This window comes from Mesoplodon bidens (assembly GCF_964165515.1).
Source record: "Mesoplodon bidens genome assembly, chromosome: 14".
In the NCBI taxonomy this organism is placed as follows: Eukaryota; Metazoa; Chordata; class Mammalia; order Artiodactyla; family Ziphiidae; genus Mesoplodon; species Mesoplodon bidens.
The window spans coordinates 5278676-5303232 of NC_138170.1; the positions used below are offsets into that span (position 1 = coordinate 5278676).

The following is a 24557-nucleotide window of genomic DNA, read 5'->3' on the forward strand; positions in this document are numbered from 1 at the left end:
TGGACTCCACCTATGAGCTCATATTTGATATCTTTCAAACATAGGTAGTAATTTAGATCCTGAAATAGGTCATAGTGACTTGATATCAATTGTTATCTATCTTATCATTTGTCTTCAGAACATGCCAGAAACCAGATTTTTTCCCTCAAAAGCTAATTGGCAACACCTTTTATGTTTACACTATAAATTTGCTTAAAAGTTGGTGTACAAGCAAACTAATCATCCCGACTTTAATGACTAGTTAGGAGGTATTTAACATTTAGAAAACTAAGGGGAGTTGTTTGTTCATTTCTCTATGTGAGTTGTCTTTTCATAATCTGGATGCAGCATTAGTTCTCAGGCAATGGCTGATGTGTGTTTGTTTTAGCATTTTCCTTCTCCCTGAAGGACATTTAAAAAAATTCTCTCAAGATTTATTGATTTGAAAAGGGGACTAGATTTTTATGTGTGGTTCAGAAGAACACATGGAAGACCAAAATAATTGAAGAAAAATATTTTAACAATTAGAGGTCTCTCAAACTGGAATAATTTCCTAAGGAGGCAGAGATCACACCTGCGTTCTGCATCTGCTAAGATTTAGGCTTCATGATGTCCTCTGACATATTCTTAAATTCTGGAATTTAGACATTAACTCCCCACCCCACCACTACCTTCCTATTTGCCCTTTTTTTTTTTTTTAACACAGTATCTTAATTAGCAAGAGGAAGCCAACATCCTCTCTATTTGCATGTTGAGATGGTGAGCCTGACTTTTTCATTCAGAATTAGATGATAGCATTTTTGATGATCATATTTTCTCTGCTGTTCAGTCAAGATGCCACTTATGGCATTGCTTTTCTTTCCTCATCACATTAAAAGATTTTTTGAAATCACATTTCAACTATCAAGTACTATATATCAGTCTACTGACATTTCAGTTGGTTTTGATTTGTAGTCATGGTTATAGAAGAATAAAGATACTAATCAATACAAACATTTATTGACTTAAGAGTATAAAGTCAACAGCATGTTTTTATAGAGAGACTTGTCTTACATATACAGGGTTATTGAAATTTTGGATTTATAAACAAAGATAATTTATTGGGTGCTTACTTGCTTTACAAAGTAACTTACAATAGGTTTTGTTTAATTATATGTTTGATACAGTGCAATTATTTCAGAAACACTTCCACTGCACAATTAAATTTAAAGTTACCATGTTTATCAATTTCTTTTCTCTTTATTTTTATAAAAATATTAAGTGACATCGGATTCAGGATTGATCTTCTGCACTCCATTTTTCTTTTACGCTTAGCACATCGCTGTTTACTGTTTCCAAGTCTGCGGTCTTCTACTGCACTTAAGCAAGACAGTAATCACCATTTTATGGAATGTGGCTCTTGTTACATTTATCAAGTCCTTGCAAAGGTTCCAATTCCTCCAGGGTAGCATAAGAACCAAAACAAGCATCAAATTGAAAACCAAGCACTAACACCATTTTTTTGGGGGTGTGGGTTATATTCTGCCTTAAAGTGATACGTTTTTATCAGGCAGATATTTCCTTGCTTCTTAATTATTGTGTACACAAGCAGTGAAGTCAGCCACAAAATGCACTTCCAAACCTTTATCTGGGAGTTCACCAATTATTCTTGTCGTATTGGAGAGGATCACAGTGATAGTGTTAGCTGCGGTATTAATGGTAAGTAATGAGTAAGCTCCCATTACTGGCAAGGCCTTGTGCTGGGTGCTTTGAATGCATTATCTTTGATATTTAACTCTAATGACAGCCTACGAAGTAGCTGTTATTATTACCACCCCTATTTTATAGTTGAGGGGACTAAAACACAGAAGTGGAATAATCGCTGATCTCATAGTTTAATAATAGTTGGAAGGAGTCAGGTGTGACACTTGATCTTTGTTAAAGATGTATATTCTCTGTTAATCCACGAGTTAATATATGTAAAGCTTTTAGAACAATACTTACAAACTAAACCTTTATACAGAAGTGCTGTATAGAGATTAATTAGTATTATTTCCCCTTAGTCACTTATTTGGAGATGTTAATTTTTTCTTCTTTCCAGCAGGTGGTAGTGGCTTAAGAGGATCAAAGGTTTTATCATAGAAACCCTGCTCTGAGCTTAGGTCTGTAATCAAGTTTATGAACTTGAATACAAGAGTGTATATAAAAGAAACAGGCAGCTCTGGTGTCCTCTTTATTGCTGTCTTCCAGCTCCTACACACGCATGCTATATCTTAGCTAAATATTTTAGTCTTATAGAAAAAGCAGTTCCCTGGGAAAATAGCTAATTTTATTCTGATAAACTCTCTTATCATTTTGTAATATAGATTTCCTTTTTCTTTTAGTAATCCTAAAACTACAGGGATGTAAAACACATTAAAGTTATAGCCGATGCCAGAGTGCCTTTCCTTTAAAAACTTTAACAACATGAAATCATTTGTATCTGCTTAAAGTGAGATTTTAGTTTTCATTTTCTTTTTTTCTTTTTTCTTTTTTTTTTTTTTTTGCGGTACACGGGCCTCTCACTCTTGTGGCCTCTCCCGTTGTGGAGCACAGGCTCCAGACGCGCAGGCTCAGCGGCCATGGTTCACGGGCCCAGCCACTCCGCGGTACATGGGATCTTCCCGGACCGGGGCATGAACCCGTGTACCCTGAATAGGCAGGCGGACTCTCAACCACTACGCCACCAGGGAAGCCCCTTTAGTTTTAATTTAAATTGGATTAAATCGTCTTTTATTTATTGGAGGATAATCTCAGAATTTAGTGTGACACTTGCTTTTGCAGAGTCACGTTTGCTAATGTGGATCTCTCTCTGTCTCTATCTCTCTCTCTCTCTGGGTCTCATTCTCTTTCTCACGGACATCTCCCGAGCGCCTTCCAGGAATGCCTGGTGTGGTCCCCAAGCTCCACCTGACAGCTCCATCCTGCTCTCTGCCATCCCCTGGCTTTGAAGCAGTATTGCTGATCAAATAGTCAGCATCTGGATGAAGTGCCATTATACTGACCCCCTATATGAAAATGTGATCTTGAAAATCCGTTTCATTAGGCATGATTTCTCCACAAGCTGGAAGGGGGTGTGACTGGACTCTCCTCTTAGGGCCCTTTTTTTCTGAGAAGAGCCCTGCCTGAAAGGTCCATTCTTACCCGAGCTATGACTCATACCAATTTAACCTGAAAATTTGGGACCAACCATGTAGCTCCCTCGGTTCACATGCAGAATAAATCTCCCCCTTCCTTGAATAAGTGGATCCCTTCCAACAGCAGCTGACTTACCCATTAATACCATATACAAATGTGTCCATTCTTTACCTAGGGTGACCCTCTTGATATTTCATTAGATTCACCTTGGTGTATAATGTTCTTCCTTGCTGCACTCTACAGAGTGAGAATGAAGTAGACTTCTCCCCACCACTCAGATATCTGCTACTGTCTTTTTCTGGGGGACAGGGGGTGGGCAGAGAGGAGATTTATGCAAGCCTGTGGCAAGGATAGAAGAACACTGGGGTTGAATATGTACCTCCTAACTGCCAGCCTCTACCTTAAAGTATATTTAGGCCTCTAGAGCCATACATCTTAAAAATTCACCAGTATGATAATGAATATTTAAACTTCTCCCATGCTGTTGTTATATATTAAGCCACTCGTTTGTGCCTAGGGGTAAAGACTAAGCTGGTTGGCTGTGTCATAGATGGTAGCCTCTTTTAAAAGTCCAACAGCACAATATATTTCCTTACACACCCACATTTCTTAAGTATAAAAAGGATCACTGTGAGGGTTTAAATAACTACAACACTGAGGGAATTACATTATATTTTGATCTGCCTGTAAAATGATGAGAAGAGTTTTTTATTTTCCCTTATATCTTAGGATACGTTATAGGATGCATGGCCTTTCAGGGATATAATTGACTTTATTTAAATCAACTCGGTTTTGATGAATAGATGAGAAGTATCATTTTATAAATAAATATTGAATGACTTGTGTCACCCTAATTTAATTAATTGGGCATATTAACTCTACTCTTCTGGTTCATTGAAGCATTTGTACCCCTGTGTGTGTTCTGCTCTGTGAAGCTTCATTATACTTTTTCCTAGTTCTAGTTCCTAGTTCTGCATTCTCCGGGTGGATATCCACCCCATGGGGCCCATCTCATGTAGTGAATGATCTCCCTTTGTTTCCCTCTCCTGTGGTGCAAATATGTACCTGTCCATTGTGTTGGGTCCGTATTCACCATCGCCACCTCGTCTCTGGTTTCCATACCTAACCAGCCCCCAAATCCATTGTTTCTCTCATGCAGATATCATTAATACTCCCTTCCTCTCTCTATCCCGTTCCTATTTCCCTGGTCCTCATCCTCATTACTGTTCCCTCAGATTATAACCGTGTTTTCCTGTTTTCTCTGCACTAGTCTTGTCCCTTCTAGTTTATTTTATATAATGTGGCCAAAATAAAAATCTATGAAGTCATTTCCCTCCCAGCTGAGGACGCAGTTCAGATCTCTTCCACAGTGTTCCAGGCCCTGGTGCCTCTCTTCCCCACACCCCTGACTCGCTGTGACTTTCCAGGTGATAGCATTTCCCCATACTCAGTGCCCTGCTCCAAGTTCTGGAGCCTTGTGGTGTTCCTGCTGCCTCGGGTTTCCTTCCTACTTTTGTCTTCCTGGTGAATACATTTAAGTTTTTCAAAGGCTATCAACGTTGACAGCTTCCCTCCTGCCTCACACTAAATGAGTAAATCACTTCCTCCTCTTCTTTGCCTTCATTCTGAATCATATATCTATGATGGCACGTAATCACTATTGTAAGTATGTATTTATAACGTGTGTCCTCATTAGATTGTGAATTCCTTGGGGCCAGGGTGTTCTTAGTCACCTTTGCAATTCCAGAGCCTGGAAGAGAATCTGACATGAGTATGTGCTTAATAAACATCTGTTGAATCACTTCAATTGTCTCATAAGTGTTCTCTATATTAGAGAATAGCTTCCTAGCAGAGAATTAAAAGAACAGACTTGGGGTAACTCTATAGTCTGTTATTGTCTGATTAGCCCAATTAAGAGTACAGAGCTCATGAGGCCAAGGTCTTCAGTTTCATTCCTCTCTGGAACAGTTAACTTTATTCTTCAACTGTTAGAAACCAACTAGCCTAGTGAATACCACTGGTTCCAAGGGATGTGCAGAGTGAGAATGATTATGGTCAGGCAAATTCATCTCAGTTCTTAGACAAATTGAATTAAATATATTCCTTATTGATGCTAAACACATAATTTTACACCTGGGTTTTGTCTGCAGCACCTGTCTGGGTGCACTTATGCGTTTGCCTTGAAAGTTTCTGCTGCACTGAGGGAGCTGGTACCACCTGGTAATAGTGGTTTTGCAATGAGAGCCATGATGTCCCGTCCACAGATCTTTACGACCGCCAGCCTCTGAGTCTCCCGTCTACCCACGTGTGTCTCCGTGTCTGTCTTCCAGGTGAGACGATGCGCATCGCCTCTTCAGAGTTCGCTGATGACCCGTGCTCCTCGGTGAAGCGTGGCACCATGGTGCGAGCTGCCCGGGCTCTGCTATCGGCTGTAACACGCTTGCTCATCCTGGCGGACATGGCAGACGTCATGAGACTTTTATCTCATCTGAGAATTGTACGTATGTAGAACTTATCAAAATGTGCTTTATGTGGGTAGCAGTATTGACAGTGGCACTGAACTGGACCAAAGATGTTTCACTGCTCACCAGATCACTTGGATACTCACCCAAGTGGTATGCCCCCAATTTTTCTACTACTAAAATTATATTCAATAATACATCTTTCAAAGTTACAGAAGATTCACTTGAATTGTTTTCCTTCTCTCAAAACACAGAGTTTGGATTTCCCCTTAGTTCTTGGTGTACAAAACAGTGCATCTTTCAGGCTGCAGAGGCCGTGTGTGGTGTGCCTGCCTTGACTTTGTCTTGGGATTCAGAGCAGCGCTGGTCCCTGTGGTAATTAGGCCAGGCCAGCTCTTCTGGGTAGCTGGCCACATGACCACCTCTGCCCAGCTTAATATGGATCCCATGTTGCACTGTATTTTGTTAACTGCTCCAGCTTTGCCCTTTTGTAGAATTACATACTTTGAACCTCCCTTAGTCTGGCAATAAAAAGAAGCCCACAGCACTGATGGCTAGAATCAATCTTTTTTTTTTTTTTTTTTTTTTTTCTTTGCGGTATGCGGGTCTCTCACTGTTGTGACCTCTCCCGTTGCGGAGCACAGGTTCCGGAGGCACAGGCTTAGCGGCCATGGCTCACAGGCCCAGCCGCTCTGCAGCATGTGGGATCCTCCCGGACTGGGGCATGAACCCGTGTTCCCTGCATCGGCAGGCGGACTCCCAACCACTGTGCCATCAGGGAAGCCTTAGAATCAATCTTGTTGCGTCAAGCTTGGCATATAACATTCCTGGATTGGGTCTCTGGACGCATATGTGCCCCACCAACTCCTAGAACTCCATGATATGTGCCTTGCTTGTCAGGATTCCTTGGTTCCTTTTAAGTCTTTTGCTTCTTAATGGAAGTGGAGACTTGCCCTGGTCACACATTTTCCTGGGTCACGTGCAGCCCTCCCAGCCCTTGACAGCTAGGCCTTTCTCTGTGTTCCTAGTTGCTCACTGGTATCTAGTTGCAGCCTGGGTGGACCCAACCTTTGATGATGTAGCTCAGTTGCTTAGGAACGTGGCTTCTTCCTAGAGGGTCTCTATTCCATGCCCTTGTTTTCTTTTTCCATGACATGAACAATGAGGGGGCAGGTGAGCTAGAAAATGAATAACGGCCTGCTCTTGCCTCACCTTCCATATCAGATTTGTCCAATATGGAGGTTCACTAAGACATTTCCAAAATCACAGGTGTTCTCTGTCAAACAATCTTGGGCAGGGTCTTAGCTGAGCTGGCCCCAATAAAGGAGCCAAGATTTCCAAAATTTTTGTATAAACTCTGCAATATTATGAAAGGCCTCAAATTCCAACATCCTCAGCCTGAGTTGCATGGTCATAAACCACAAAGCAGGGGTAGGTCTTCATGGTTTCTGTTCAGGTTCCTGAGGAACCAGGGGACACAAAGCAGAACCTGCTTGGGAATTTTTCTCTCAGACTTTTCTCAGAGAATAGGCCTCAGAAGCCCGGGAAGGCTCTTGCAAGTTGGATGAGGTGAGCAGTATGAGGAGAGACTACCTATTTCACAGGATACTGAGGGGCAGTGTAACTTTATGAATAACCTTATGGCCACTGGAGTAAGACAGCCTACGTCTAGTCTTGGTTTGGGGTCCACTTGCCAGCCTGTCCTAACCCACCACATAAAGCCTCCACAGCATAGAGAACAGAGGGGTGGTAGCCTAAGGGGGGTGGGGCTGGGGGTGGGGGAGGGATGGGATGGGAGGCTGGGGTTAGCAGATGGAAGCTATTATCCAGAGAATGGATAAACAACAAGGTCCTCCTGTAGAGCCCAGAGAACTAGATTCAATAACCTATGATGAACCAGAATGGAAAAGAGCCTTAAAAAAGAGAATCTATACATACATACAACTGAGTCACTTTTGCTGTACAGCAGTAATTAACACAACATTGTAAATCAACTATACTTCAATAAAATATATGTATAAAAAATAATAGGGCTTCCCTGGTGGCGCAGTGGTTGAGAGTCTGCCTGCCAATGCAGGGGACACGGGTTCGAGCCCTGGTCTTGGAGGATCCCACATGCCGCGGATCAACCGGGCCCGCGAGCCACAACTACTGAGCCTGCACGTCTGGAGCCTGTGCTCCACAACGAGAGGCCGCGGCAGTGAGAGGCTCACGCACCGCGATGAAGAGTGGCCCCCTCTCGCCGCAACTGGAGAAAGCCCTCGCACAGAAACGAAGACCCAACACAGCCAATAATAAATAAATAAACAAATAAATTTAAAATGATAATAATAAATGAAACTTCCTTAGGTCTTACACCTCATCTGTTAGTAGGGGGCTAATGATTGTGCAGCCCTTAGAGTTGTGGGGAGGTTTAAACTGGGGGAATTCGTTATGAAGCATTCATCACGGAGTCTGGTGCAAAGTAAGTGTTTGGTAAATGGCGGCTATGTCACCATTGTCAGATCCCGGAACTGCAGTGCTGGGTGTTATTTCTGCAGCCCCGTCTTTTAGGCTACAGATGACTTTGTTCTCAAGTGTGTTGGAGAAAAAGTTTTGTTACCTTTCTCTTCCAGCCTGCTTAGTCTTCAAAGGCAACATTTTAAGAAAGATCTTTCCACAGATGGACAGTCTTCCTTTACCAGGAGAATAGGACTGAACCTAAGGAAACTGACTTTACATCTTATATGTTCTCTGTGCCGTGGAAGGCCATTTCAAGCCTCTCTTGAGGAGTGATGAAGGCTAAATATTCTCCCCGAATGGCCCACACGTGGAGGGTGCTCGTGCAATCGGGGCCTGTAGTGTGATGTACGGCACCAGTTGCTGCCTGCAATCCTGCCTCTACCCACCTGTTTTGACCAGTGCTGTCAGCTGATGATATCACACTGCAGCCTGTCTTCATGTGGTGTCAATTATATCCTCTTCCGGACATAGCAGATTAAGAGAGGTTTAAAAAAAAAGGATTTAGCACAAAATATGGAAAGGTCAACCCAGCAATATTAAGTAGTCCTGTCAGACTGTCAGTAGTAAAATTAAAAATGATTGTAGACTGAATAACACATTTGTTCTGCTGAAAGCACAGCCTCTGCAGGGTACAGCGGTGGTGGAATGCTGCCCTCTTTTAGAGAAAGTGGGGAACTGCAGCTTCTGGTGCTAGCTCTGAATTACTCAGGTGGCATGTGTCATACTTGGGTTCAGATCAATCAGGGTTTCAAACGATGGGACTATTCCAATCCCCTAAAAAAGACAATGTGTCAACAATTCTTTGCCAATGAACATGGTATATAATTCTGCTTAGCATTTTTGTTCTTTTCTAAAGAAGCACATCCTCTCATAAACAAGTGTTGTCTGCCAGCATCTACTTACTTGTTTTTAACTCAAAATGAAGGAAATACCTTTATGTATTTTGATGGAGCAGGTTAGAAATAATCATCTATCCTTTTATCAAGACTTCTTCCAAATAAAATGAGTTTCTTTACCAAATTGATGATAGAACATAGAAGAGAAAGAGAGTGGCAGGCTCTTTCTAACGATAATAAAGCAGTGACTTGATTTGGGGTCGGAACGTTGATTAACACAGTATAAGGAGTCCTGTAGCTTCCTGCCGTGTTAACCACTGCAAAGGTATTTTACCTTTAAGCGTTTCAGATAATATTTTACTTTTCATCTTTTAGGCCATATGCCAAAACTCTATTGCCGTCTTTCCAGATATTGATTTTTCTCATTTCTGAGTAACTTACAGGAATATGGAGGGAATTGCCTTCTTATCAGAAACTTATTTTCATGTTTTTCCATCAATAATTCACTGAGCAGATGAAGGAGAGTCAATTTATTCTCCTAAAATGCCCATCTTCATTTTGTGCCCTGCACCCTCTAGGTAATTGTTGGCAAATTGAGTAATCCTGAGCAAAACTCATTCACCCTCTGAAAATGAGTAAAGAACTGGGAATTCTGCAGAGGTTGTGTGATTTGGCAGTGTGTAGGTTTTTGCATTCTGCTACCTTAAAATTACATTTGCAAACTTAAGTTTATATGCCTGCTGAGGAGTCCATCTTTTCACATAACACATAGATATTCTAGCTGCTCGTATTAAGCTACTTGCTCTATTTTGCAAGTATTTGTGTGTGTGTTTTAATGTTGAGCTCTCTTTTGAATATATTAAGGATTCATATGACCGCTGAAGGTTTTTGCTACTGTAGTTATTTTGAATTCAGGAAGATAGTGATGGAACAGTGAGTGGCATATAGTTCAAAGCCGAGTTATCGCCAAAGTGGGAATTTGTTGTTCCTGAGCGAAGCTAAAGGAATCATTTGCACATCAGACATTATTAAAAACGACTGAATTATAATCACTTGTATTGTTGAAGTTGCTGGTGAGTGATTCCCTATAGACGCCTGGTGTATCCTGCAATCAGTTGACATTATCAGTGTATTAGATGGAGATGTGACACTTCATGCTTTGAAAGGACTCCTGCATTTCAATCAGTGATCAAGAAGAGTGATATTTATTTTCCCTAAACTCTGAATGAATGCAATCAGAGTATATTGTCCAATTCTTAGCGTTGGTGATGTCATTACACACAAACTCACCTAGCCATGTATGTGTCAGAGGAAACAATACTTTTTTCTGTACTCAGGCTGAGTCCTGGAATAATGATGTTCCCGGTTATCTCAGAATTTCTCTCTAGAAAGTCAATAGCAAAATGAGAAAACACAGCCATTTAGTCAACTTCTCAGGAAATTCAGATTATCTTGGAGGCTACCAGGGGACAAATCTAATGCTGCTGCCCTATTGTTGGTGGGTGAGTTTAATATTGCCTGTGGCTTTTGGGACATTAGCAGTGAATGGTCTTAGTGAGTCCCCAGTGACATTATTTCCCAGCAGTCTGCTGTTTTGTCCTGCAACTCTGATGTGGCTCTTTTTAAAAATATATATATATTGAAGTATAGTTGATTTACAATATTTTGTTAATTTCTGCTGCACATAATCAAGGTATAAAATATCCTTGTCTCTGATTATAAAGGGAGAAGTTACTGCCCAGGTCTTTAGCACATGTTTTTCATCAGAGCTGTCATGGCATTAACTTCAGCTGATTTATTTGGAATTTATTTATTTATTCAGTTATCCTTTCAAGAGATACTTATTGGATGCCTACTATGTATAAGACATTGTGCCAAGATATATGACTCCAAAGGTAAATAAGACTCAGCTCCTGCCTTCACAACTTTATAGGCTGGTAGTGGGGGAGACATTAAGAAAGAGTGCAGTACATGTTGTGAAAATTGTGCATATTGTTATGGTCTCACCTAGAAGGAAAACATAATAATTAGGATGTTTTCCATTTTAAATAACAGAAACCCAACTCAAGTTGGCCTTTCCAAAAGGGAATATATTGGCTCACCAAACTAAAAGTCCAGAGGCAGGTAGCTTCAGGCAAAGCTTGATCAAGGTACAAACATGTGACAAGGACCAGGTTTCTATCTCATTTTCCTCACTAAGGACACTCTTCTCTGTAGGCCCTTTTCTCACAATCTCACGGTAGCTGCAAAATATTCTCAAGAGTACATGCGTCTAGACTATAGTTAGCAAAAAAGAGGAAATTCTCTTCCCAGGCAGCTCAAATAAAAGTTTTACAATTTTGTTAGTCATTTTGGCCTCTAAATCAGGTATACATCTCTGAGTTAATTATTTAGAGGGGGCGTAGGATGTGCTGATTTCTTAGTTTGGTCAGCACTGTTCCTTTCCCTCATCACCCCCCAAGCTAAGGATGGGATCAGTTCAAGCAAATTGTATTGTTGGGTGATTTGGGATAATGTGAAGATGGGTGATGTGGTTGGGAGAGGGAGGTGTTAGGACTGGGACTCAGTGAACTAAATGAGATTTGCCTTTTCCTGAACTAATTGTTCAACCACAGATTGAACAGGCTGGAGTCACAAGCCCAAGCCTGAAGCTGGGGGCTAAGAGATGAAGGTGATTGGAAAGAGGTTGGCCCCATCAAAAGAGTGAGGGAGGTATCGTCCTGTCCAGTAATGAGAACGAAACTACACAGTAATTTGAACAGGGAAAGCTTAATATAAAGAATTATTAGCTCTAATAGATTAGAGTAACAAGGAATTGTCTAGGAAGACGTAAAGAGAGCTCTAGGGAATCTAGGAATGGCAGATGGAAGGAGCAGCCACTCCCCCCAGGACTGAGGTAGAGCACACTAGGGAGAGCCCACCCCAAACCAGGGCCAAGATCCAGATGTTCCTAGGTCACTGGATGACAGAGGCCACTGAAGTGCCACACAAGCCAACAGAACTTGCTATAACTCTGCCCTTTAGGGTGTCCAGGAAAACTATGCATGGAGACATGTCTCACTAGAGGTATTCCACTACAGAATCACCCATGGGGGCCACCTCGTGTTGGAGAAGCTACCTCTGCTGCCAAGCCTGCCCAGGGAGTGCTCCAGGACCAGGAAACAAAACCCCTTCCTCCTTTGTTGCCTGTCAAGCACTCTCTCCCTACAAAGCTTAACATAGGAATAAGATGTAGGTCTTACCTGGTGGCTCAGTGGTTGAGAATCTGCCTGCCAATGCAGGGGACACAGGTTCGACCCCTGGTCTGGGAAGATCCCACATGCCATGGAGCAACTAGGCCCGTGAGCCACAACTACTGATCCTGCCTGTCTGGAGCCTGGGCTCCGCAACAAGAGAGGCCGCGATAGTGAGAGACCCGTGCACCGTGATGAAGAGTGGCTCCCACTTGCCACAACTAGAGAAAGCCCTCACACAGAAACTAAGACCCAACACAGCAAACATACATAAATAAATTAATAAACTCCTACCCCCAACATCTTCAAAAAAAAATAAAAGAAAAAAAAGAATATATTGCACAACACAGGAAATATAGCCAATATTAAGAAAAAAAAAAGAAAAAAAGAAAAAAGACATAAAGGGCCCAGCTACGTGTTCACAGAGCAGGCAGAAAGTATGAAATTTAGATTTGATAACGAGCCTAGGGAGAGAGTGGTTCACTGCTCCCAACTGGGATGCTCTTGCCATAAGAAGGGAGATGGTTCCAGGTGGGACAAGAGATTTCACCTACTGAGAGCTTCACAGAGGGAGGAAATAACAAAGGCATGAGAGTGAGGGAGGGACTTGGGGCTTCACAGTAATATGGTTGATTGATTCTGTTGTTGGAGCAGAGGGTGAGGTTGGGAGGGGCAGTCACAGAGTCAGAGAGATACAGGGTGTGGAGTGTCTCCGTTATCATGAGAATTAGTTTGGACTCTACCCATTTGTTTAGACTCTGTATAGATTATGGGGGACTGCTGAGTAGTCCTAAGCATTAGAATCAGCTTTGTGATTTAGCCAAATAATTTTGGTAGCAATATGGAGAAGGAATTAGAAGAGGGGTGAGCCCAAGCAAAGAGACAGATTGAGAGATGAGAGATGATTAAAATGATCCAGGCCAGTGAAAATGAATCTTCATTATCAGCTGATCAGTACAATCCAAACTGGACTCCAGCAGCTTTACAAAACCATCCTTTTTAGGAAACTGAGGCAGCACAGCCCGGAAGTTAAAAGTATGAGCTCTGGTTCCTGCACTCTCTTGCTGTGAGACCTCTCAGGCTGGCTGTGTCACCCCTCTGGCTGCAGTCTTTCCTCTGTAAAGGAGAAACAAGAAAACTATCAGCTTCAAAGAGCTGTTTTGGGGGACTAAATTAGATATATGGAAAACATTTGGACCAATGTCTGCTACATCATAAGTAGTCAGGGACATTGGTTATTGTCATTTTTCTTGTACAAGCTGAAAGTAACTTTGGAAATGTATCAAGCTGTATTATTGTACTTTATAAAGCATGGCACTTTATGAATAAATGATGCTAGCATTTAATCATTCTTGCTTTCTGATGAAATCATTTTCTTCACTTTTGAACAAGGAAACAGAAAATTGAATCAAGAAGCCCAGCTTATCTTTAGGAGGCAGAAAGATAAAGTATGATGTTGCTGAGATATCCACGGTCAAACCAGTGTATATGGCTCAACAAGTAAAGTAGTTATATATAGAATCTTGTCTTCATTCATTCATTTACTTGGCCAACTCCTATTTCCAAGATAACATCTTTTAAATTTAGCTATAAATCCAGATCCTAACAAGAGAGCTTTGTATGACTTATTAGTCTCATTAGTGTCACTTAAAATCCAATCAACTGGATATCGGCTGAAGGACTCTGGAATGAGGTCAGTCTGTCCAAACGGAAATGATCATAACAATGATTTATAACACTGGAATGGGCAGTGACTGTGGACAGGAGAACAGGATCACACGATCCAGGAGGTGAATCAGACTCCTCTGTTCCTGCTGTCCCCATCCCTGTATGCCTGCCTAGCTCCTAGGAGGTGCTTAAAACGTATTCATACTTAAGAAGTATGAATTCTCAGACTACTTTTTTTACATCAAAATAAGTAAGTGCAGTTTCAGTCAGGAAAATTGGAGACTGATTTGATTTAATGTAATTAATTTATTGTTTTTGGCCACGCTGTGCAGCATGTGGGATCTTAGTTCCCCAACCAGGGATCAAACCTGTGTCCGCTGCATTGGGAGCACAGAGTCTTAACCACTGGACCACAAGGGAAGCTCCAGAGATTGATTTAAAGAGTCTGTCTCAAACAATTTGACAGAGCTGTCGACTAAATAATAGTGACAAGTAGGCTTGCTTTGGAAATGGGGGTAAGGACTATTTCAGACAAACTCTGAGAAGACTCAAGATTTTAAGAGTTTTAAGGGACAAGCTCTAAAAATAATATCTAAATCCACCAAATAGGGAGGAAATTGTAATATCCTGTCTAGAAGTTCACCCTTTTCAGCTATCCCCATCCCCAGAACTCAGGCTCCATTATTAAGGACAGGAAGACCTGCCAGAGATGAGGGTTCTCATGTTGGTGTTCATCAGCCCAGGCTGGCCATGGGAGGAGAATAACTATCTGTAGGGTCCAAGATCAGGAGGGCATTTATTACAAGGAAGGACATGGCAGCTGCCTCTAAGGGCCCCCTTTATCAGCTTGTTGGAAATGACTTCCCAATCCAGCACACAGAGTCCCCCAAACCTCCCCTTATAACACCTCCCCCATAAGCACCACTCTTCTTCTCAGAACCATCACACAGCCTGCCGTCTGTGTTCTTCCACTCTTCCCAGGTCCCTGTGACCTGCAGACATTCCAAGAGCAAGATGTAGCCTTTCCTCTTCACAGTCATTCAGGAACAATGCAAATAGGTACGAAAGAAAGATCTTTTATCTTCCATAAAAGATGAGAATGGAAACCTACTTTTATCTGGAGTCTAGATTGAACCCCCCATCACCATAATTCAAAATAACTTCCCTTGCTTGCTGCAACTCTTTCCTTAATGAAATGTTAGCCTATTTAGTACATTTAATGGTACTGTCATTTCTGTGGAGGAAAAGATTTGATGATATCCATGATCACTGGTTTATAGACACTATTCTCTTCCTGCACTCAGTGGAACTTGGTGAGGAAGTTGGATTAGCCACGTTTGTGATTGTGTCAGGTTAAACAAAGGTGTATCTCTATAGTACTATGTTAATCTATGAGTTTTTCTAGCCATTTTAATGGTAATTTGGATTTCCACCTTGTCAAACAATGAACTGTCTGTATATTGTCGTTTGATTTGGTCTAAACTACAAGAGCCAATTGGAATTCTGCAGTAGACCCATACAATCTCTGTATTTCTCATTACTCTTTCAGAGCTACTATTTCTCTTTTTCTACTGCCACTCTCAGAAGCCTGTACTAGTTGAAGCCTCTCTACCAGACTCCCTTCAAAACTAAGAATGTTTGATTTTGCAAACATAGTTCTGTCTTGTGCCTTATTCACTCTCGATTATGTTCTTGGCTACTTCCACTGATCGTTATTCTGTTCACCCTAGTTGATGCCACCTTACAGGGCAACAAAACTTCAAATTCACTTACTTCTTGAGGCTCAATATTTTCTCTTCTATTGGATGGCAAGGTGTAAACTCAGTTTAAAATTACAATCCCTTTAGTCCTAGATTTAGAGGTGATGCCAAGAAGATTGGTTGCAGATTTAAGCTATCGCGAACTTTTTGCAGCCCAGGAGTTCCTCCAGTTTTTGTTTGCAAAACATTTCCTCCTCTGAAGATTTCTAAAGTTTGTTTTTCAATTTCATATTTCTTAAGTACATTTTCCTTTATTTTTCTACTTGAAATTACAAGTCCATATCCCTTATCAAAACCATAACTCAAAATACAATCAATGTAGTATTTTATATGCTTCAGGAGTTCAGCAATTATTATCTTTTATATACAAAATATATAAATGTTGAACAAATATTTATTCTGATTATAAATGCTTCTTGGGGTACTTTTCCCCATTATTTTACTTAAATGTTAATGCATAAATGTTTTCTTTTTAACAAACTAGCATTTCTAGCATGTTTAATAATATTGCAATACTATCCAGTTATAAATATATTGGATTTTTTTTTTTTATCGTTTCAGGTGGAGGAGGCCTTGGAAGCTGTCAAAAATGCTACAAATGAGCAAGACCTTGCAAATCGCTTTAAAGAATTTGGAAAAGAGATGGTGAAACTTAACTATGTAGCTGCAAGAAGACAACAGGTGGGAAAGATTTTGGAAATATAGGGGAGAAAGTGGGTTTAAGTAACCTTGTAGTTTTGTAGGCCTGGACAGTGAATCAGCTGCATCTGCTGGCTATCAGATCATCAGATGCCTTAGGAACCTGTGATCACAAAGGCATCTTCCTACTCGGGCCTGTTCTGGCCCTACCATACAGCGCTGGTACTCCCTGGGTACTCTCAGGCCCCTGCGTACTTACAGTAGGTCACAGGCCACCTGCTTCACTGGTGGGAACAACCACGCCAGCCCTACCACACTCGAACCTTTCTCTCTTTTGACTTTTATATGTATTTTTTTTTGGAATTTTTTTTTTTTTAAGAAGATGTTGGGGGTAGGAGTTTATTAATTAATTTATTTATTTTTGCTGTGTTGGGTCTTCGTTTCTGTGCGAGGGTTTTCTCTAGTTGTGACAAGCGGGGGCCACTCTTCATCGCGGTGCGCGGTCCTCTCACTGTCACGGCCTCTCTTGTTGCGGAGCACAGGCTCCAGACGCGCAGGCTCAGTAGTTGTGGCTCACGGGCCTAGTTGCTCCGCGGCATGTGGGATCCTCCCAGACCAGGGCTCGAACCCGTGTCCCCTGCATTAGCAGGCAGATTCTCAACCACTGCGCCACCAGGGAAGCCCTTACATGTATTTTTTTATGGAAGTATAGTTGATTTACAATGTTGTGTTAATTTTGGCTGTACAGCAAGGTGATTCAGTTATATATATATTGATATATACATTTTTTAATATTCTCTTCCATCATGGTTTATCTCAGGATATTGAACATAGTTCCCTGTGCTATACAGCAAGACCCTGTTTCTATGCACTCCATGTGTAACTGTTTGCATCTGCTAACCCCAAACTCCGTCACTGCCCCCCACCCTCCCCCTTCACGACCACAAGCCTATTCTCTGTGTCTGACCACACTCTAACCTTTTGTTCACACTTGGAAAAGCTCCCGATTGAAATATAAAGAATATCAAACTGTGATGTGATGCTGTGGCCACTCCCTGGGCACTGTGCTTAACCCTCACTTTTTATCTCCCAGCCCTGTGGACAGCACCATGCATATACACACCCCAACTGTGTAGTATGTACAGTGAAACTTTTATCAAAGAGATTAAGTAAGCACGAAGAAAAATAGAGAAAAGGCAGAGAGAGAGAGAGAGAGAGAGAGAGAGAGAGAGAAGGGAATGGACAGGGGAGGGAGAGCACAGGTAGTGAGTCACTTTGATGAAGGTGGTTGACCTGGGGTTTTCTTTGCCTCCCTTTTGTCTGAAGATGACCCTCTCCATTTAGCCAGCTCTATTTGTTCAGTAGGTACCATTAGGATTTTGTTTCCAATGAGTGTGTCTTTTCCTTTCTCCTTAGAAAAAACATCTTTAAATGTGGAGAGGTTAGTTAAGATCCTATTCACCCATCTTCTTGACTATTCTCAGGATTCTTTGACATTTTGAGCACTTCCTAGTGACTTTTTCTAAGGTTCTCTGTGACCAACAGGAGAATTCTAGTGAACATTTGTTGAGTGTTCATCTGTGCCAGACTGAAGTGACACCCGTATTACAAACTTGACCAAGATCTAGTCCCTTCCCCTAAAGAGCTTCCAGTGTCCTTTGTGGTGGGCACACAGTCATGATTTTAGTTCAGGCGATTATTTTTAAGTATTTTGTTATCAGCAGAATCCTTTGTTCAAGTGGAATCTTGTGTGGTAGCCCACAATGTAATGTGGTTAGGACCGAAGTTACTCTGAAGCACAGGTTTGATGCCACAAAGCCACTTAGCTTGTTTAAACAACTGGGAAAAAAAAAAAAAAAAAAAAAAACATTGAATCTTGATTTCAGTGAAACAACGGACGGGGAGGCTGGGGAGAACGGTGGGTGCCAGGACACTCAGAGTCTTGAAAAGTGTTTGGATTTTATTGTAAGTGAATGGGTAGTAGTTGAATAGTTCAGAGTTTGGTATCAAAGTCTCAGATTTAGAGTTTAATGTTATTCTAGGTACGTTGCAAAGAGGGGGTAGCATGGAAGAGGAGAGACTAGTTGTAGTTGAGAGGGGGCTGAAGTCATCTAGGTGAACGATGCTGGTGATTCTGGAAAATCTTTATCAAAAGTTCAGGCTCTCGTTCAATTTGTCCAAAAGAATTTGGTGAGGAGCACAAAACACAGAGGAAAAAATAAATACACACATTGAGTCTGAGGCGCAAAGAGAACAAAGACACAGTTTATTCAGGACAGAAGCAAAAGGTACACACTCAGAGTGGAGCGTCAGCGTCCTCTGGAGTGAGGGGTGCCACCCAGGGTTGTTGATCCCCTTTTTGTCTTATTTTTAGCACTTTGAATAGTTGGGGGTCTTTTTGACTAGGGGGGAATATTCTTTGAGCAGAAGTTTGAGGTGTGGCCTGGATTGCACCAGGTTTCATCAGCTTCTGGTCCTGTGCGTTTGTCTCCTGAAGCCACCCTACATGCGCTCTAGGAGCTGTTTTCCCTTAAATTGTCCCTTACTAGTTGAGTGCCACACGTGGAAGGTCCTATAGGGTCATCAGCAACCTGTGCATTTTTATTGCACATGCTCCATGGCTTTTCATGGTCAGAGTTTCTTGCTCAGATGCTACAAAGTTTCTGTTTTAGATGCTATTCCTCTGTCCATCATGGCCTCAGTAAGGGTAAAACAAGGAGGTAGCTTTGCCTTCTGACTAATGCCTGTACATGAGGAGGCTGTCCTGGGGCCCGGCTGTGTCTTTTCTGCCTCAGTGGTGGTCTCAAATAGCTTAGCAGCAGTACCAGTGGAGAAAAGCATGGGAAGTCCACGTTTATTTTGAAAATAGAACACTCAGGACCTGCTGTGCAATTGGCTGTGGGAGTTTAGGGAGTGCCAGCAACCAGTTCACATCTGAGGTTCTGTTTGAGCAAATGGGTAGATGGTGAGGAATTTACTATGGGTGAAGACTGGAAAGGGACCAGTGAGGGTTCGAGATCAAGATTTCATACTTAGATGCATTGATTTTGAGATGATTGTAAAATCCATGTAGAAATGTCAAAAGGAGAGAGATGTGGGTTGGAGATGGAAACAAGTCATCAGCATGTAGCTGGTATTAAAATCCACAGTAATATATGAGATATTCATCTGAGAATGCTCATAAATATAATTTATTTTTATCTCATTAACCTTGTTTTAACTAATTGCTATATCACACTCTTTCAAGAAAATTTAGGAAAAAAGGTAGAATTACAAGAAGAAAAAAAATTGTATAACACTCCACCAGCCACAGAAGCATCATACTAATATTTTGGTATATTGCTTTTCAGTTGTTTATCTTCATATTGTAACATATTTACAATCATACCATGCATACAAATAGGCATAAAATGTTCTTTATTTATCTTATAAATATTACCCATTTTATTATTTTTATAGAAACTTCTTTTAATATCCACATAAAGAGTCCATCAAATGAAAAAAACTTCAATAGTCTAATTAACCAATTCTTCATAACTCAGCATTTACATTGTTTACAGTTTTTTTTTCATGTGATTAAAATGTTTCTAAAAATATCTTTATGGAAAGAATTTCCCACCCCCTATTTCTCACTTTCATATTTAGATTTTTTTTTTAGTATAGATATATACCAGAATGGAATCTAAGATTTCTGGACCAGGTGTTCTGGAGGTTAATAAGACCCTTCCTGACTAGTTGGGAGGAAACTTCTACCTGCACCGCCGAGATTATTGACCAGTGTAGAGGATAGCCTCACATGTTGGTTCCCCATTTATCTGTGTTGATCTTTAGGGCTAAAAAGAAGTCATCCCAATTTAGAAATTGTGTTGGCTGGCATAGATCTGTTAGTGCTTAAGCAAAGGGGGTTAGATGGCTCAGTTAGTTACTTACTACTTAATGTCAGTTTGTCTTGACAATCTTAGATATCAAATATAATGTGCTTGTCTCAGAATTATTTTGACCCATGGAAGAGAGATGTAATTCACTGTTTCCAGGTCATCCATCTATCACGTACCAAGTGAACAAATAGGAATAGAACCCCAGTGGTTCAAATACCCTCTAATGATAGATTTTGAAGCTAGAGAAATTTTCTCCCAGAGGTACTCAGCTGGCAGTCCTACATGGTTCTCAGAGAACAGCACTGCCTTTAACATTTCCAAAAATGCTGTGAACATTTTCTTAACAATACCCTTTAAAGCTGAAAATAAAGAGACTCTCCAGTGCTACTATTTTGACATCCAAAACTAAGAAAGCAAATCATCTCTGATCTACTTTTTTTTATTATTCCCTAAACTCAAATGAGTGATCTGCCATCAAAAGTAGTTTAAAAAAAAATGAACCCTATGCTGAAAATGATAATGAAGTGGCAGTGATGCACTAAGCAAAATCAGAGGAGTTCTATTTCCCATCTTTGTGATTGTAATTGAATGTGGAGTCAGGCACAGTATCAGAAAACTGAAGTTTGGGTTTTCCATCTGCTGGTAACTAACTCTGATCCATTCAAGCCACTTACCTTGTTGGTGGCTCAGTTTTTACATTCTTGCAGCAATATTTATTAAATGCATTTCATGGGCCAGATACTGTGCTGTTGCCTAAAGAACCACTGAGCAAGATAGCTAGGGCTCTCTGCTCTCATTAGACATACAGTTTAAGAGAAAGACATATACTTAAATAAGGAAATACAATAAAGCATTGATGAGTGTTAATGATAGGAGAGAAGAGGGTCTTGTGGGAGCAGATAGAAGGGGATGTAGCTTAAAGAGTTGTATGGACAGTAGGTTCTCAAAGGATGGGCCCCATCAGGGGAAAGGATAGGGTGGAAGAGGGATGCTCAGATATTTCACATAGAAAGAACAGTATGTGCAAAGTCTTGGCAGCTAGAGAGAAGAGAGAGGAGATGGTTTCTAAAATTCAGTGGTCCTAGATATCTGTGACTTTAAGCCCTATTACAGACACTTCCATGGCAAGTTTCATGGAAGTGACGGGTTTGTGGTTTGCACACACAGGAGCTGAAGGACCCTCATTGTCGGGATGAGATGGCAGCCGCCCGAGGGGCTCTAAAGAAGAACGCCACAATGCTGTACACAGCCTCCCAAGCCTTTCTCCGCCACCCAGATGTTGCTGCCACCAGAGCCAACCGAGATTACGTGTTCAAACAAGTGCAGGAGGCCATTGCCGGCATCTCCAATGCTGCTCAAGCTACCTCGCCCACCGACGAAGCCAAAGGCCACACGGGCATCGGGGAGCTGGCTGCGGCTCTGAATGAATTTGACGTAAGCATCTGGGTGATATACCCAGAAGGGTGTGTGTTTTCACTGAAAAAATGTTTTGGGATGAAGGGTCACCAAGATAATATACATTGATTGACCTCTCTTGAGGCTTTTGATAGTAAGTTAAACTACCTGATGTGACTGTTACTAGGAATCCGACATCTTGGTAGCACCTAGTTTACTGGTCTTTAAAGGAACTAACAACTGTGTTAAAGAGGACCTGATCCCATGCAGGTAGAAACCTTGAACACTGTAACTTTCCTACACCACAGGCTATTTTAGGGACAGTTTATCATTTGCAGGATTATCTTTATTATTAAAGAGGCAAATGTCATAGGCAGTGTAGATGTGGATTGCCTCGATGTTGTGTTTGGGTGAAGAACTGCTCTCAATTTCTTCATTTTCAATCAGTGGCAAGCAGACTCCACTGCCTTCTCATCCCATCCGGGATCCCGGTCTTCCTCGCATCAGCCCCACTGGGTGGCACCTCTGCTCATCCCGTGAATGACCCACATTCTGAACCTACTATTTTTAGGGGTGTGTCCCAATGAGGGAAGTAGTAGAAGGATGGCTCACTGTGCCATAGTCATGGCAACCGAATGAGTGGGAAGGACGCATGTCATCAACAGCCCGGGATGACAGCTCTCACTGCCCCTGGGCCAGGATACAGCCCACATGTGAGAAGGTGGAATTCAGTTGAGTTCATCCCATGTTCAGTGAGAGCCTACATGTGTTGTGAGCTAAAAACATTTATAAATAATTAGTATCTGCTTTTAAGAATTATATTTTCCCTTAGAGGAGATGAAGGATGCAGAATGTACTGAAACCCTTTAAGTGATAAAATACAATGTAACAGAAATTCATAGGAGAAAAATTGGTTACTTAACAGCTGTGGAGAAGGATGATGAGCTTGCTTTTGGATATGTTGACATGAATTTTTGGCAGGAGATGACTGTCTGCCTGCTAGAAAAGAGAACCAGGAGCAAATGATTGTTAAAGGTATGGAGATGGATGATATAGAGGAAGGATAATTATAACACTTTATACACAGATAATTCTTTCCAGTTTTCACAGGCATCTCTCTTCTTTCTTTTATTTTTTCAGTTAGTCAAAAAATATACATATATTGAACTCAGACCATATATATATATTATTTCCAAAGTTTCTAAAATAAAGATTAAATACAATAAATTTCAAGTATTTACCACAGATATTAGGCCTTAACATGTAGTGTATTCACAAAGTTTTAGGAGACAACAGAAAATTCATTGGAACTAATAAGAAACTTCAGTAAGGTTATTGATTTTAAAATAAAGATATAGAAGTTATTAGATTTCCATAATGTAAAAAAATTAGAATAATGGAAAAGAGATCCTGTTCACAAAATAAACAATAAAAATAATTTGTTGGCTTTATTTCACTACTTAACTTAATTTTATTTTTTTATTATGTTAGAAATAATCCCGATACAAATGTAGAGGATCTAAGATAGAAAATTATATTACTTCACTGAGGAGTAAGTTTTACTTTTTGGTAAATAATATCATGATCCCAGGTAGGAAAAACTACTGACCCTATCAGTTTTTATAATATTCAGACAATCTGTATAAAAATTCTAGGGGTGCGGTTTGGGAACTTGACAGAGTGATGATACAATTTTTTTTCCTTTTTTTTTTATTTCTGGGTTAAGAATGAATGAGCCCATAATTTAAGAAAGCAAAAATGAGCAGGTCATGCACTCAGATATTAACACATTACAGTGCCACACTAATTTTTACTGAGTGCATTAGAATAAAATTGTCTCATCAGTTAAACAGAATAGAAAATTACAACATCAAATACTAAATTATTTTATGAATGATGCTTTCTTTTTTTGAAATGGTGCTTTTTAAAATTAAAGAATATTTAGATTTTGACACAATTACACTTTTATAATCATAGTTTATTTTATAATCAAAAAGTAAACAATAAAGCCTAAGTGAGGACCTGGTAAGAGAGTAGGTATGCAGTATACAGAGGACTCTCTTGAAGGATAGCCCAGACTCTTCAGCTGCTGCCGCCTTCTGCCCGAGAGCGTGGTGACTGCAGCTTCCCATTCTCTTTGTATCTCAACCATTTTCATTAAAAGGAGCTTTTACCTGCAGTGAATTTAACAATTGAGGCATCATTGGGTTATTATGGCTTTGGATTCATAAAATAAAACTTAGGCCACTAAGCCACTTTGCTAGTCTACTAGCAAAGTATGTTGGCATACATTCCAACTGTTCTAATAGGTTGGTATCTTCTCATTATGGACAAATAGGCTTTGGGAGGTTAGCATATGAATGTAATAGTCAAAGACTTTTTTTTTTTAAAGTGGCATATTAACTAATTCACTAATTATATTTTATTAACTTTATATATTGCTATGTGTCATTATAAATATTAACTAAGTGATGTTTATTACTTATATTAACTCAGTATCTTATATGTTAACTAATTGTATATTAGCTAAGTATATTAACCAAGTAATATTGTATTATTCTGTTTTCAAAAAAACAGTTATTTAGTAAATGAAATTAATTTCAGTACTTTCTCAAAAGTAGTAATGTTAGTAAAATATTATTATTTAAAGATATAATATAATTAATCAGTTGTAGATTTTTTATCATTTCTGACGCCAGCAAACCTAGACAGTCCTTAATGATATTTGAAAATCTCTCACTAAAATAATGTTCCATTTCTCTTTGTAACAGAATTATACATTTCTGTTCTATATTTGCATAATTAATACCTCGGTATTTTTTATTTCCCAGGCGTATTGACTTGAAGTTGATTTAGAATTCACAGGCATTTGTCTTAAATCCTAAATGCTATTCACAGATATTAAACAAATTGATATTACATTGGGTGGGAAACTCACTGACACTTCCGGTGATTTACTTTTCTGGTAATATCCCTTACCGGTGCTTGGTTTGGTGGCTTGCCAATGTAATAGGGATTTGAAAAAGTCAAGCAACTTTGAGATTCTGAA

At 40.4% G+C, this 24557-nt stretch overlaps 1 protein-coding gene across 3 annotated transcripts in view; it reads left to right on the forward strand.

The window, feature by feature from the left end:
- CTNNA2 (catenin alpha 2) overlaps positions 1 to 24557 on the forward strand; it is a gene marked incomplete at its 5' end in the record, with an annotated part of 1045541 nt that overhangs the window by 226698 nt on the left and 794286 nt on the right. For all 3 annotated transcript variants that reach the window (XM_081253620.1, XM_081253621.1, XM_081253622.1), the window contains 3 exons: positions 5466 to 5632; positions 16158 to 16277; positions 21281 to 21547. In XM_081253620.1, the coding sequence (XP_081109746.1) occupies positions 5466 to 5632; positions 16158 to 16277; positions 21281 to 21547 (554 nt within the window). The remainder of the gene's footprint in view (positions 1 to 5465; positions 5633 to 16157; positions 16278 to 21280; positions 21548 to 24557) is intronic.